This window comes from Tachyglossus aculeatus, chromosome 23 (assembly GCF_015852505.1).
Source record: "Tachyglossus aculeatus isolate mTacAcu1 chromosome 23, mTacAcu1.pri, whole genome shotgun sequence".
In the NCBI taxonomy this organism is placed as follows: Eukaryota; Metazoa; Chordata; class Mammalia; order Monotremata; family Tachyglossidae; genus Tachyglossus; species Tachyglossus aculeatus.
This window is the reverse complement of record NC_052088.1, coordinates 18,729,898-18,743,718: the sequence shown is the minus strand read 5'-3', so window position 1 is coordinate 18,743,718 and position 13,821 is coordinate 18,729,898. Positions and strand designations below refer to the sequence as shown.

Below are 13,821 nucleotides of genomic sequence, written 5' to 3'. Positions count from 1 at the left end.
CTAATTTGAAGGGATAGTTTGAACAAAGATAGGGTTTGTGCAAATAAGACCAACCATTTTTTTCCTCTCCCTTTCTAGCTGTAGAGTCAGAATAACCTTCACTTACAGATAAATGCAAATATTCAGCTGCTTTGCATGGTTTTTCTTTTTTTGCCCTTTAACTATAAAGGGCATTTGTTTAGTAAATCAGAATGAAAGGATCCATTTTGTAGTTTAAAATGTATTCTTACTCAGGATTTGTTCATTCTATTTTTTGAACTAAACTCAAGAATTGAAATCTGAGTTTCAATTTATAGCTTGGCAAACTTCAGTTTCCTGGATTTTTTTTTAAAAAGGAAAATCAGAAGAAAGGGGAAACTGAAATGTTAATAAAACATCCCCAAATATTCTTGCAAATAAAAAAGTGCATAAAGAACAGCACATTGTTGAGGCAGATGTAAAGAAATGAAAATAACTACCTATTAACTATCCCTTGAAAAAAATGGGACCTTAAATATAATGGAAAAAGTTACAATCCCAAGTTTATTTAGGGTCCAAACATTTCAAAATAAATCAGACCAGTTTTTTTCCCAAATTGAAATAATGCTCCCTACTTGAAAATGCCTTTTCAAAATGGCCTACACAAAACAAAGGACCCATTTCTCCAGCTCTCAGACGTAACTGTACATTTCCTCTTCAAGTATAATTTCCTTTGACTTCAAAGGGAGGTGTGCTGTTCTGAAAAGGAATGAGAATCAAGCCTATTGTATCACTGAGAAATTGGAAGAAACACTGATTCTCTTTCTATTTAAAGCTTCCATCACATTTGTACATCAAAGAATCATTTTGCATTCAGATAAGACATACATAAAAAGACGATGTAAAAAGGAAAATAATTTACTTTCTACGTGGGATATTTTACGCAAGGAATTCGTTTCTTTCAAGAGTTGAAAATAATGAAGTTCTAATTCCATATACTCACTATCCTAAGGCGGGTTGTCAAGAAATGCTCGAATTCTTTAGTTTCTGAATAGAACAAGAGGCAGGTTCAACAAAGGAAATATATTCCACCTCACCTGGACCTACTGCAGAGGGCTCGCTCTTATTTTCACTTTCCTCATCCGTACTTTCATCATAGACATCATCTCTTTCAGGGCTATTTCGGACTTCGGGCACCACGTCCCTAAGACCAGAGGAAAACAAATTATTTTTCAGTACCAAGCAGTAAAATTTTTTTACACAACCACAGAGTATTTTCCTAATAATATCCTTTAAAATAACAAAACAATTGATTCAACCATTTATTATATTCAGCCTAAATGAATGAAAAATTATTTCATGCAGTTAAGACCAACTCTCATAAGTAAAATTTAAAAAAATTCAGAGACATTAAGGAGTTGGAATTTTTGTCCATGATTCCACTCCATTAAGTAATTCTTGATTCGGTTCCCTTTAACTAAAACACTGTTTTATATTTTACCAAGAAAACTTAATCGCCATGTCAACCAATCCTATTTATTGAGTGTTTACTGTGTGCACAGCACTTGGGAGGTACAGTATAACAATATATTATATATTGTATTGTTATATTATAACAATATATTATAATTATATTATATACAATTATATATTATATTATAATATAATATATTATAAAATAATATAACAATATATTATATATTATATTGTTATATTATAACAATATAATAGACATAGAGAGCTTACAGTCTAGAGGGAAGACTCTAGAAGCAGCGTGGCTCAGTGGAAAGAGCACAGGCTTTGGAGTCAGAGGTCATGGGTTCAAATTCCGACTCCGCCACTTGTCAGCTGTGTGACTTTGGGCAAGTCACTTCACTTCTCTGTGCCTCAGTTACCTCATCTGTAAAATGGGAATTAAGACTGTGAGCCCCACGTGGGACAACCTGATCACTCTGTTTCCCCCCCCAGCGCTTAGAACAGTGCTTTGCACCTAGCAAGCGCTTAACAGATACCATCATTATTATTATTATTATTAGAGGGGGAGACAGATATTAATATAAATAAATAAATGACACATATGTACATAAGTGCCGTGGGGCTCGGAGGGGGAATGAATCAGGAGAGCAACTCAGGGTGATGCAAAAAGGAATCGAAGAAAAGGAAGAGAGGGCTTAGTCAGGGAAGACCTCTTGGAGAAGATATGCCTTCACTGTGATTCATAAATAGACTGTGAGCCCATTGTTGGATAGGGACTGTCTCTATATGTTGCCGACTTGTACTTCCCAAGCGCTTACTACAGTGCTCTGCACACAGTAAGCGCTCAATAAATATGATTGATGATGATGATAAATAATGTTCAGTTTGAAGATTACAGTTTTGCCTACAGTTCAGACTTGGAAAATTTCTGCCATAAGCATTAATATTTGGTACACAATATGTCAGAAGCAAATAACTGTAGAAGAGGGGGAAAAAAATCACTTATTATTGGTCTTGATTCTCGCCCTTGCACTCCAGCATAACATCTTTAGGACTCCCCTGGCCTCAAGCCATGCTCACCAGGCCCATCTCTTTGGCATATATTTTTGCCAGTAGAGGAAAGTCAACGCTCTCAGCTATCACATGGGCCCAGGAGCCAAAGGAGAGCAGCTGCAGCCAAGTAAAAACATGTCTGAAGTTGGACAATATGGGAGGAAGTAAAAGGGGAGGCTCTTCTCCGTCAGGCAGTTCTAAGCAGCAAAGGGAGAAGCAAAGTCACCAACTGATAATTTTCTTTTAAAGGGCTCAAAGTATCTCACAACCGTGGTTGTGAGATACACAACATCCTTGTGCATAGGTGGCAAGTATCATTGTGGGTAGAGAATTGATTTCACAAAGGAAGGTCCAATTATTCATTCATGGCCACTCATTGAGGCAATGACAAAAAGGATGCACAACATCCTTGTGCATAGGTGGCAAGTATCATTGTGGGTAGAGAACTGATTTCACAAAGGAAGGTCCAATTATTCATTCATGGCCACTCACTGAGGCAATGACAAAACAGAAGAGGAATCCAATGCTCTTGGCATTTGTTCATACAAATGTGCATCCCTTTTATCCTTGAAACACTTCTTAAGCCACCATTTATTAAAGAGCCATTTAAATTTATGTAGCTTCATTTAGTAACAGGGCTTCCAATTAAAAATACCGAATACCTTTCATTCTGGGTGTCCTTTTCAGGTGCTTGGCCTTCATTTATCAATTTCTGTAGGCTTCTAATTTTGGCTTTCTTTTCATTTAGCACCAGAACAAATCGATTATACAGATCGGCCTCTAGCACTTCTCTGGCGCTCACATATTTTTCCAACCTGAAATGACAAAACACAGATCATGTCTTAACATTTGTGTCATTCATAAACTCATCCTCTAGACTGGAAGTTTGTTATGGTCAAGGAACATATCTGCTAATTCTGTTGTATTGTACTCTCGTAAGTGCTTAGTACAGTGCTCTGCACATTGTAAGCATTCAATAAATGCCACCGATTGATAAAACTCTAAATATCTCAAGGAAAGCATAGACACTCATTCCATCCCAGCAAATATTTTATCAATATAGTTTAAGCACCCAACTGCACTTAGCTGCGCAATAGTCGGAGACAATTAGATCTACTAAATTTCCTTCAGTATTATATATGCTCTGATGCAGCAAAAGCAGAAAACTAAATGCAGTTAGCTATTACCTCCTCTTCCCAGAGATTTTACAAAGATAAATCTTGGACTCCTAGTATATTAAAAGGGCTGAAACTTCCAGATGATATTTGTGACCCACAATAAACCTAAAATATGTACTTTAAATTCAGATTCTTTATTCCTCTGGACCTTTTCCAGGTCTGTCCAAACAAGCTAGTGTGGAGTTTTATCAATTCTAATCCTCCAAAGCCCAAAGCAGAATTGCCAAGTGGGAGGAATTCAAAATGTGTGCTGCATAAATGTACATCTAACAGGAATATCAAAGAGAAGCAGGACTGCCTACTGGTTAGAGCATGGACTAGAAATCAGAAGGATCTGGGTTCTAATCCTGGCTCCGCCACTCGTCTGCTGTGTGACCTTAGGTGAGTAACTTAACTTCTCTGTGCCTTAGTTACCTCATCTGTAAAATGGGGATAAAGACTGTGAGCCTCATGTGGGACAGGGAATCAATCAATCAATCGTATTTACTGAGCAAGCGCTTACTGTGTGCAGAGCACTGTACTAAGCGCTTGGGAAGTACAAGTTGGCAACATATAGAGACAGTCCCTACCCAACAGTGGGCTCACAGTCTAAAAGGGGGAGACAGAGAACAAAACCAAACATACTAACAAAATAAAATGAATAGAATAGATATGTACAAGTAAAATAAATAGAGTAATAAATATGGGAATGTGTCCAACCTGATTAACCTGTATTCACCCTAGTGCTTATTACAGTGCCTTGCACATCGTAAGCACATATTCATTCATTCAATCGTATTTATTGAGTGCTTACTGTGTGCAGAGCACTGTACTAAGCGCTTGACATCAAAACAGAGTAAAAAAAGGAATACCTATTCAACAACAAATGACGCTCTATACTGCAGGTTTTATCTGGGTCGGGGTGTCAACTCTCGGCTTGATATTTTAACATTGAGAGTTCTGGTTTGAAACGTCCTTGAATTGTCTCTGAAAACCTTGATTTGTTCACAGAATATTTTTTGCAGCTAGTTTGGTCTCTTCTTGGTCCACAGAGAACCAAGCTACCAGGGAGCTTGCGCATATGTCCCCAAATACAGAAGGTGGTTCACAAGTGAAGAGTGGGACACTGCCTCTACTTCCAGATGCTCAAATAGTCTATGAAGCTCTTGAAGTTGGATAACCCTCTTTAGAAGCAACGGCGTTCATCCGTAGTACCAATACTATGACTGTGACCACAAGAGCTCTATATCCCTCTTTAGACTAATGCGGGATCTGAGAACCTAGGAAATTCAATATAATCGATCGTGTTAAGGTGAAGCAGAAAGCACATATTTTTTTCAGGGACTAATGAAAATTAAACCGACCATTGTTCCTGGAAGGAGGGATGGGGGTGGAGAGCAGATGATGAAGTGAAAGAAGATGCTGAGAAGGAGAGTGGTCAATTGGAAGGAGCCCAGGCCTTGGGGTCAGAGAACTTGGGTTTTAATCCCAGCTCTGCGAATTGCCTGCTGTGTGACTCTGGATAAGTCATTTAACTTCTGTGTACCTCAGTTTTCTCATCTCTAAAATCACAGTTCAAAACATTTTGAACCTCCCCTTACGCTGTGAAGGACAGGGACCCGTGTCACCCTTTATTTTGTATCTATCCCAGCATTTAGTACGGTATCTGACACATAGTCAGTGCTTAACAAATACTACAATTTGCTGAAGAGAAGGGGCTGGAAGTCTCGGAACTACAACTGCCAACATTTCCACTCTATGTTTGCTAGGGCATTGATCAGTCAATGGTATTTATTAACCACTGACTGTGTGCAGAGCACTGTACTAAGCATTTGGGAGAGTACAATAAAGTTGGTAGACACAACTCCCGCCCACAAGTAGCTTACAGTCTAGAAGGGGAGGCAGTCATTAAAATGAATTACCGGTAGGGGAAATGGCAGCATCTAATAATAATAATAATAATGGCATTTATTAAGCGTTTACTATATGCAAAGCACTGTTCTAAGCACTGGGGAGGTTACAAGGTGATCAGGCTGTCCCACGGGGGGCTCACAGTCTTAATCCCCATTTTACAGATGAGGTAACTGAGGCACAGAGAAGTGAAGTGCCCACTGTTGGGTAGGGACCATCTCTATATGTTGCCAACTTGTGGTTCCCAAGCGCTTAGTACAGTGCTCTGCACACAGTAAGTGTTCAATAAATACGATTGATTGATTGATTGAAGTGTCTTTCCCAAAGTCACACAGCTGACAATTGGCGGAGCCGGGATTTGAACCCCTGACCTAAGGATGGATATGTACATAAATTGCTGTGGGGCTGAGGGTGGGATGAATTTCAAGGGTTTAATGGAAGCAGCGTGGCTCAGTGGAAAGAGCTGGGGCTTGGGAGTCAGAGGTCATGGGTTCAAATCCCGGCTCCACCGCTCATCAGATGTGCGACTTTGGGCAAGTCACTTAACTTCTCTGTGCCTCAGTTCCCTGATCTGTAAAATGGGGATTAAGACTGTGAGCCCCACATGGGACAACCTGATCACCTTGTATCCTCCCCAGCGCTCAGAACAGTGCTTGGCACATAGTAAGCGCTTAACAAATACCAAAATTATTATTATTATTACAGATCAGAGTATATAGTTGCCATTTGGGGAAGGCAGATGGGGGAAATGAGGGCTTAGTCAGGGAAGGATTCTTGGAGAAGGGATTTTAGGAGGGCTTTGAAGGTAGGGAGAAGGGTGGTCTGTCGGCTATGAAGGGGGAGAGAGTTCCAGGCCAGAGGGAGGATGTGGAAAAGGGGTCAGCATGGGCAAGATGAGATTGAAACACAGAGAGGTAAAATAGGAGGGAGAGAGTGGATTGAGTGTCTTAAAGCTAATGGTAAGGAGTTTCTGCTTGGTGTAGGGGTGGATAGGCACATAATACCGCAGAAATCAAAGTGAAGGCATCACCAGAGTTCTAAATCATCCTGTGGTGATACTTTGGAAGTCTAGTTATTCTTCCAAAAAGCTATTAGAGTGGAGAATTCCTTTACTTTTTCCCAGCAGATTTAGCTAGTCCTCCAGATTGCATGCTCCGCCTTTAGACTGTACACTCTTGTGGGCAGGGAATATGTCTACCAACTCTGTTGTATCGTACTCTCCCAAGTGCTCTGCCCACAGTAAGCATTCAATAAATGCTACCGACTGATTGGCTTTAAGGCACTTAATCCCCATTTTGCCGATGAGATACCTGAGGCCCAGAGAAGGCAAGTGACTTGCCCCAGGTCACACAGCACAGCCCCGATCAGAACTCAGGACCTCTGATGCCCAGGCCCATGCTCTTTTCACTAGGCCACACTGCTAATCAATTCAATGTCACAAACAGGAAAGGGTGTGCAAAAACTCATTGCTAAGGTTGAACACTTACTCTTTCCCCCCATTCTCTTCTTCCCTGTTGCACTGATCAAGAGGAAAACCACATCCTATTTTAAGTGCTCCTTATATGTTCTGAGGGTAGGCCATTGTCATGCCTCGGGCTTAAACATCTCTTCTTCAACTCTCATGATCTCCTAGGGGTGGCAACGGGTCACCCCAAAATCAGAGAATGAGGGAGGGAAGCGCTTAGTACAGTGCTCTGCACACAGTAAGTGCTCAATAAATATGATTGAATGAATGAATGAATGAAAATTAGGGAGTCATGGAGTGCCACTTCCCCAGCTATTGGAACAGTACATAGTGACCCTGGTCAGACATATTCAATTTAGCCCTAAATCCATCCTCTAGATAACTCTTCTTGTGGGTGCTAATTTTAGTTGTGTGAGCAGGGCAGATAAGTGGTTTTTCCTCAAGACAAATTTAGGTATTGCAGGGCTGGGAGACAGGAGGCTGAACCCCCTGACAACTTGATAGATAATAGGATAACAGGAAAAGGAAGCCCCAGTGGTAGTTTCCATGAGCAGAAGGGCCTATATGTGATACAAAGCACCCTTCCCACTCCAGATGTAATTACACATCCAGAGGGAATCTAGGCCCAGACTCTAAGGATGCATTTTCCTTTTAGTATGTGCGCCTCTTTCAAAACAATGGAAGCTGCATGTGAGAAAGGAAGTCAACCCCAGAAGAATTGACCCAAGGATTATAAAACAATTAAGGGATGAAAGGAAGAGGTTTAGGGTGAACTGTGAAGTATCATCATTGTTCTTATTAGCCTTCCGCTCCCTTAGAACAATTCAGTTCGTTGTCTGAAAGGGAGAAAACACAAACTGAAGAATTTAGAGCAATTCCACACGGAACCACAAACCAATTTGATGGTTTTCTAATTCCAGCCGCAGTACACCTCATCCAAAAGAAACTGTTCCTGTGGCTGTGGTTGAAATGTAGGAATGTAGATGGGTGGAAAAAAGAAAGTAGTAGCAGCATAAGCACAGGGCCAAGTGGATTCCCAGTGTTACAAAAAGAGAAGACACTTCACTACGCAAACAAAATACCTGTCGGCTTTGGGATCGTAAATAAATGCCAAATCAGAAGTCTTTCCGTGGCTCTCTGACACAGTGCACGTCAGTTCAGGGTGTATTTGAATCAGCCCTCTCACATTTCTTTCCCCTTCTTTCTCCAGCTCCGTGACAGTGGGACTGAATACCAGTGAGACAATATTTCGTCCAAGCTCTGGCACTCATTTTGAAGCAATTTGTTCAAGTACCAAACACCAAGTCTGCATTTTTGTGGGTAATTTGTGGATTGGGTTTCCTGCCATTCTAAGGGAGTTCTGAGTTTACATTCATTGGCTTGTCATATAGAGCACATCCTTTTTCATCTGACCTGTTCAATACATTACACATACACCCAAACTGCTAACGTTAGTCAACAGATTTCTTTTCATTCCATGCGTTTGATATTTCACTGTGATATTTCACTGAATGTCATATAAATGCGGGTTTAGTTTTCTGCTATTTATATTTCTCATCTTAAAATTATTCTCCTGCTTATTTCACAAGGCCAGTTTCATTCACTCCTTCCCCAAAAGTTGACTGTATAATATGGAGGCCAAAAATAACTGGGGTTCAAGATTTTGTTTTTCCAGCTTTCATCAGTGGCATTAGCGGGCTAATATATATTAATGGAATGAAAAATTCCCACTTACATTTTGTGGAAGTGATATACTTAAAAGCCTCCATATTTTGTCTCCATATCTCCAGTGTTCCACCTCACAGCTGAATATTATTCACCCATTTCTGACTTACAGATGAATGGACTTGCAGTAGAATGTGGTGAAGAAAGGTAAGAAAGGTGCAAAATAGAGAGTATAATAGTCCTTTTGAAGACATTAATTTAGACACAAACAAATTGACTATGTAAATGGAAAACCTTAGAAAAAAGAGTTAATTGACTTGCCCAGTGCTTCCTAAATTAACTACTGGGCAAGTTGAAACTAAAGAAGGGATAAACCCCAAACAAATTCCTGGAATTCAGTCACTAAACCAGCCAGTCAAAACAATCCTTCTGGCATTACACCTTCACTGGCTGGGTCTTGGGAAGAGACCAGACAAACCACAAGATGCCCAAACAGCCCTGTGTGATGAGCTCCTGGGGGCTAAAACTATTAAACCGGGTGGAAAGAAGAAATTTTAGGCACAAAGAAGCCAAGCCTCAGACAATAGGGTATAGCTGAAAAGACCTGGGAAGCAGAAGCAAGGGACAGACAAGCTTTATGTGAATTTAGAATTGGGATGACCCCATTAAAAGCAGTAGCTTTGAGAATATCTCAAACCAAGAGGGAGAATCAAAAGCGGCCTCAGGCCCTGAGGAGCCAGAAATGAGAGCAGTGCAGGAGACAATTGGTACATGTCCATAATGTGGAGAGGATGGTGGTCGCCCAGAGTGAGGGCACAGCGCTTAGGACAGTGCTTTGCACATAGCAAGCGCTTAATAAATGCCATTATTATTATTATTATTATTAAGGCAGAACCGACTGCCCAGCCGGGGATGCCAGTGGGACTGCTGAGACCAAGATCAACACTCTGCGCTACACTCACATGAAGAACATGGTTAGGGAATTAGAGGGAATTAGAGAAGCAGCACGGCTCAGTGGAAAGAGCCCGGGCTTTGGAGTTCAGAGGTCATGGGTTCAAATCCCGGCTCCGCCAATTGTCAGCTGTGTGACTTTGGGCAAGTCACTTAACTTCTCTTTGCCTCAGTTACCTCATCTGTAAAATGGGGATTAAGACTGTAAGCCCCCCGTGGGACAACCTGATCACCTTGTAACCTCCCCAGCACTTAGAACAGTGCTTTGCAATCAATCAATCAATCAATCGCATTTATTGAGCGCTTACTATGTGCAGCAGAGCACATAATAAGCGCTTAATAAATGCCATTATTATTATAGAGGCCATATTGTCACGTCTGACAATACGAGCCAGTTTGCAGCAATGAGCACGGTGAGTACTAGTATGGTGTCATTTTTATAATGCACTTATACACTGCATTACAAAATTTGGTATATTACCTTCCAAACCTTGAACAATAATGCTTTTCATCATCATCATCATCAATCGTATTTATTGAGCGCTTACTATGTGCAGAGCACTGTACTAAGCGCTTGGGAAGTACAAATTGGCAACATATAGAGACGGTCCCTACCCAACCGTGGGCTCACAGTCTAAAAGGGGGAGACAGAGAACAAAACCAAACATACTAACAAAATAAAATAAATAGAATAGATATGTACAAGTAAAATAAATAAATAAATAAATAGAGTAATAAATATGTACAACCGTAAGTACTTTTCAAGTATTTAGACTCAGTTCTTCAATAATGCCACCATGTATTAGAGAAGCAGTGTGGCTCAATGGAAAGAGCATGGGCTTGGGAGTCAGAGGTCCTGGGTTCTAATCCCAGCCCTGCCACTTGTCAGCTGTGTGACTTTGGGCAAGTCACTTCACTTCCTTGTGCCTCAGGTGCCTCATCTGTAAAATGGGGATTAAGACTGTGAGCCCCACATGGGACAACCTGATTACCTTCTATCACCCCCAGTGCTTAGAACAGTGCTTCGCACATAGCAAGTGCTTAACAAATACTATTATTACTATTATTATTATTAATTTTATTAATTTTGGATAGAATGTTGTTAGGGATTTAGGGAACATTCTTCTGACAACAGGTGCTTTGTGTGAATTCTTTCAAGGTGCAGGTAGTATGATGTCAGTGCTCCAGCGCTTAGAACAGTGCTCTGCACATAGTAAGCGCTTAATAAATGCCATTATTATTATTATTATATTCCTTAAATTGTGGTTCCCCCAGAACATATAATAATAATAATTATGGTATTTGTTAAGTGCTTACTATGTGCCAAGCACTGTTCTAAGCACTAAATAACTACTGTACTATTGTAGTCACATAAACATACATATATGCATACACAAGCAAGTACTTCAATTTTTTTTCAAAGTCTGTCGATAACAGAAAGTTTTCAGTTAACTAGCTGACTGATGCAGATGAATAATAAGAACAGCTTTAACTCCAATAAAAGAGTAGATTTGGATCTTTACATTTTTCTCTGTTTAGCCTATTCTCCCAGTCACTTGCCACTGAGGTGGATGTTCACCATTGCTGCAGTGCCCTGCGAACATTTTATTGACCACCAAGCATTATTACTGATCAATCCAAATTTGCTTCCAGGAAGTCACCTAAGAACCAGGAAAAGTCAAGCTAAATTGGAATGAGCAGATGACATCTTTCAGCCAGATCTTAAATTTGTTTTTCTTTTACTTACTTCTAATCATCAATCGTTATTGAGTGCTTACTTACTGTGTATACAGCTTACTAAGCGCTTGGGAGAGTTCATTCATTCATTCATTCAATCAAATTTATTGAGTGCTTACAGTGTGCAGAGCACTGTACTAAGCGCTTGGGAAGCACAAGTTGGCAACATATACAGATGGTCCCTACCCAACAATGGGCTCACAGTCTAGAGTTGGTTAGAGAAGCAGCATGGCTTAGTGGAAAGAGCCTGGGCTTTGGAGTCAGAGGTCATGGGTTCAAATCCCGGCTCTGCCAATTGTCAGCTGTGTGACTTTGGGCAAGTCGCTTAACTTCTCTTTGCCTCAGTTACCTCATCTGTAAAACGGGGATTAAGATGTGAGCCCCCCGTGGGACAACCTGATCACCTTGTAACCTCCCCAGCACTTAGAACAGTGCTATGCACATAGTAAGCGCTTAATAAATGCCATTATTATTATTATTATTATCATTATTAGACACATTCCCTGCCTACAACAAGCTTTAAGATGCACACATGTACGTGACAATAAATCCATATAAAATATACACATTTTCCACTTACTGTTTTTGAATTTTGTTCCAGTCACTTAGGAGTCTTTCGTTTTCTTTCTGCAGGTGTTTGTTTTTGGACTGTTGTTCTGCAATGCAATCAAGGCAATGCCCAATCAGTTCTCTGATGACTTCATCTGGGCTTGAGACTTCCTGGAGCTCTACTGATCCGAGCCGAAACTAGGATAAAAGGGAAAACCGACTTACTTTTTGTAAATAAAATATCACACTGACATGAAATTTCTAATAGGAAAAATACAAATTCAGGACATGGACCATTTATAGTAATCTGTGGGCAAGATAGTCAATTTTTTTTCCCCTTAGGTTGTTTGCTCATTCATTATAAGAAACAATTTAAGAGCTAGAGAAACACAGATGACAGAATTTCACCAAAAATGTACAATAAGCAAAATGTAAGAGCACTGTCCTCTTAGTTTAGGTTTGCTACCAGTTTTAATTTACTCTTCAGTGGGAAAAAGAAAAGCATATTATGTAGTATACTCATCTCAAATTCCTGGTGATATAGGATTATTGACCAAATATTCCATTAACATATTGGTAGAAGGTGGTTAAAATTTCTGCAAAAAGCTAAGGGAGATGGGGAATTGTAGAATATTGATAAAATTGTCATAGAACCTGACAAATAATATGGAGAGTAATCATTCACTTGCCTTCATATCTAAAATAACTTCAATTCTAAACTATAAATAGCAATACTTTGTCAGGCGCTGGCATGAGTAATAGTGGAGAACAGGAACAAATGACAGCAAATCAAATGAAGAATAATAAATGCTTATGAGCACATCTGAGTCTCTCTAAAAATGAAAATCCAACAAATGTTTAATACAGTATATCAATGTATGAAAAACAAAACTGGCTGGATTTTTGCTAATGACAAAATCTCCACCATAAGTCTTGACAGGCAGTTTTTTTTATGATATTTGTTATGCGCTTACTATGTATCAAGCCCCGTTCTAAGCACTGGGATAGATACAAATCAACTAGGTTGGACACAATCCCTGTTCCACATGGGGCTCACAGTAAGTAGGAGGGAGAAATCATGGATAAGGGATGATAATGGTCTGGCCTGCATTATTGTTTCAAATTTTCTATTACAGATTAACCGCATTTGGATCTTTTCTCTAACTCTCACGGGGGTTAAGACAAAAGGGAGTATTTTGTGACTCTTTTATGTTGTGGAACTGAGCCATTTTGGAAACCAATTTGGGATGGGGCCTTGTCGGGACAAGACCACCATGACTGGCAGCGATCCTGTTGCCAACCGGCAACGCGCTACGTTCTACATTGGGAAACAGATTATCTAGTGGAAAGAACATAGAATTGGGAGTCAGGGGCCTGGGTTCTACTTCAATCAATCAATCAATCGTATTTATTGAGCGCTTACTGTGTGCAGAGCACTGTACTAAGCGCTTGGGAAGTCCAAGTTGGCAACATATAGAGACAGTCCCTACCCAACAGTGGCCTCACAGTCTAGAAGGGGGAGACAGAGAACAAAACCAAACATATTAACAAAATAAAATAAAATAAATAGAATAGATATGTACAAGTAAAATAAATACATAAATAGAGTAATAAATATGTACAAACATATATACATATATACAGGTGCTGTGGGGAAGGGAAGGAGGTAAGACGGGGGGATGGAGAGGGAGGTGGGGGGGGAGGAAGGAGGGGGATCAATCTGGGAAGGCCTCTTGGAGGAGGTGAGCTCTCAGTAGGGCCTTCTACTTCTACAAATGCCTCTACCATCTGTCTGTTGTGTGACGCTGGGCAAGAATAATAATAATGGTGGCGTTTTTTAGGTGCTTATGTGCAAAGCACTGAACCCTGGGTAGGCTAGGGCTATGGGCAAGGAACATA

At 40.2% G+C, this 13,821-nt stretch overlaps 1 protein-coding gene across 2 annotated transcripts in view; it reads right to left on the bottom strand.

Annotated features, from left to right (window-relative positions):
* The window catches only part of XRCC4 (X-ray repair cross complementing 4), a 273,201-nt gene that overhangs the window by 125,812 nt on the left and 133,568 nt on the right, over positions 1–13,821 (bottom strand). For both annotated transcript variants that reach the window (XM_038765724.1, XM_038765723.1), the window contains exons 4-6: positions 11,954–12,120; positions 3,150–3,302; positions 1,056–1,162 (exon numbers count right to left, since the gene is read on the bottom strand). In XM_038765724.1, coding sequence (XP_038621652.1) covers positions 1,056–1,162; positions 3,150–3,302; positions 11,954–12,120 — 427 coding nt within the window. The remainder of the gene's footprint in view (positions 1–1,055; positions 1,163–3,149; positions 3,303–11,953; positions 12,121–13,821) is intronic.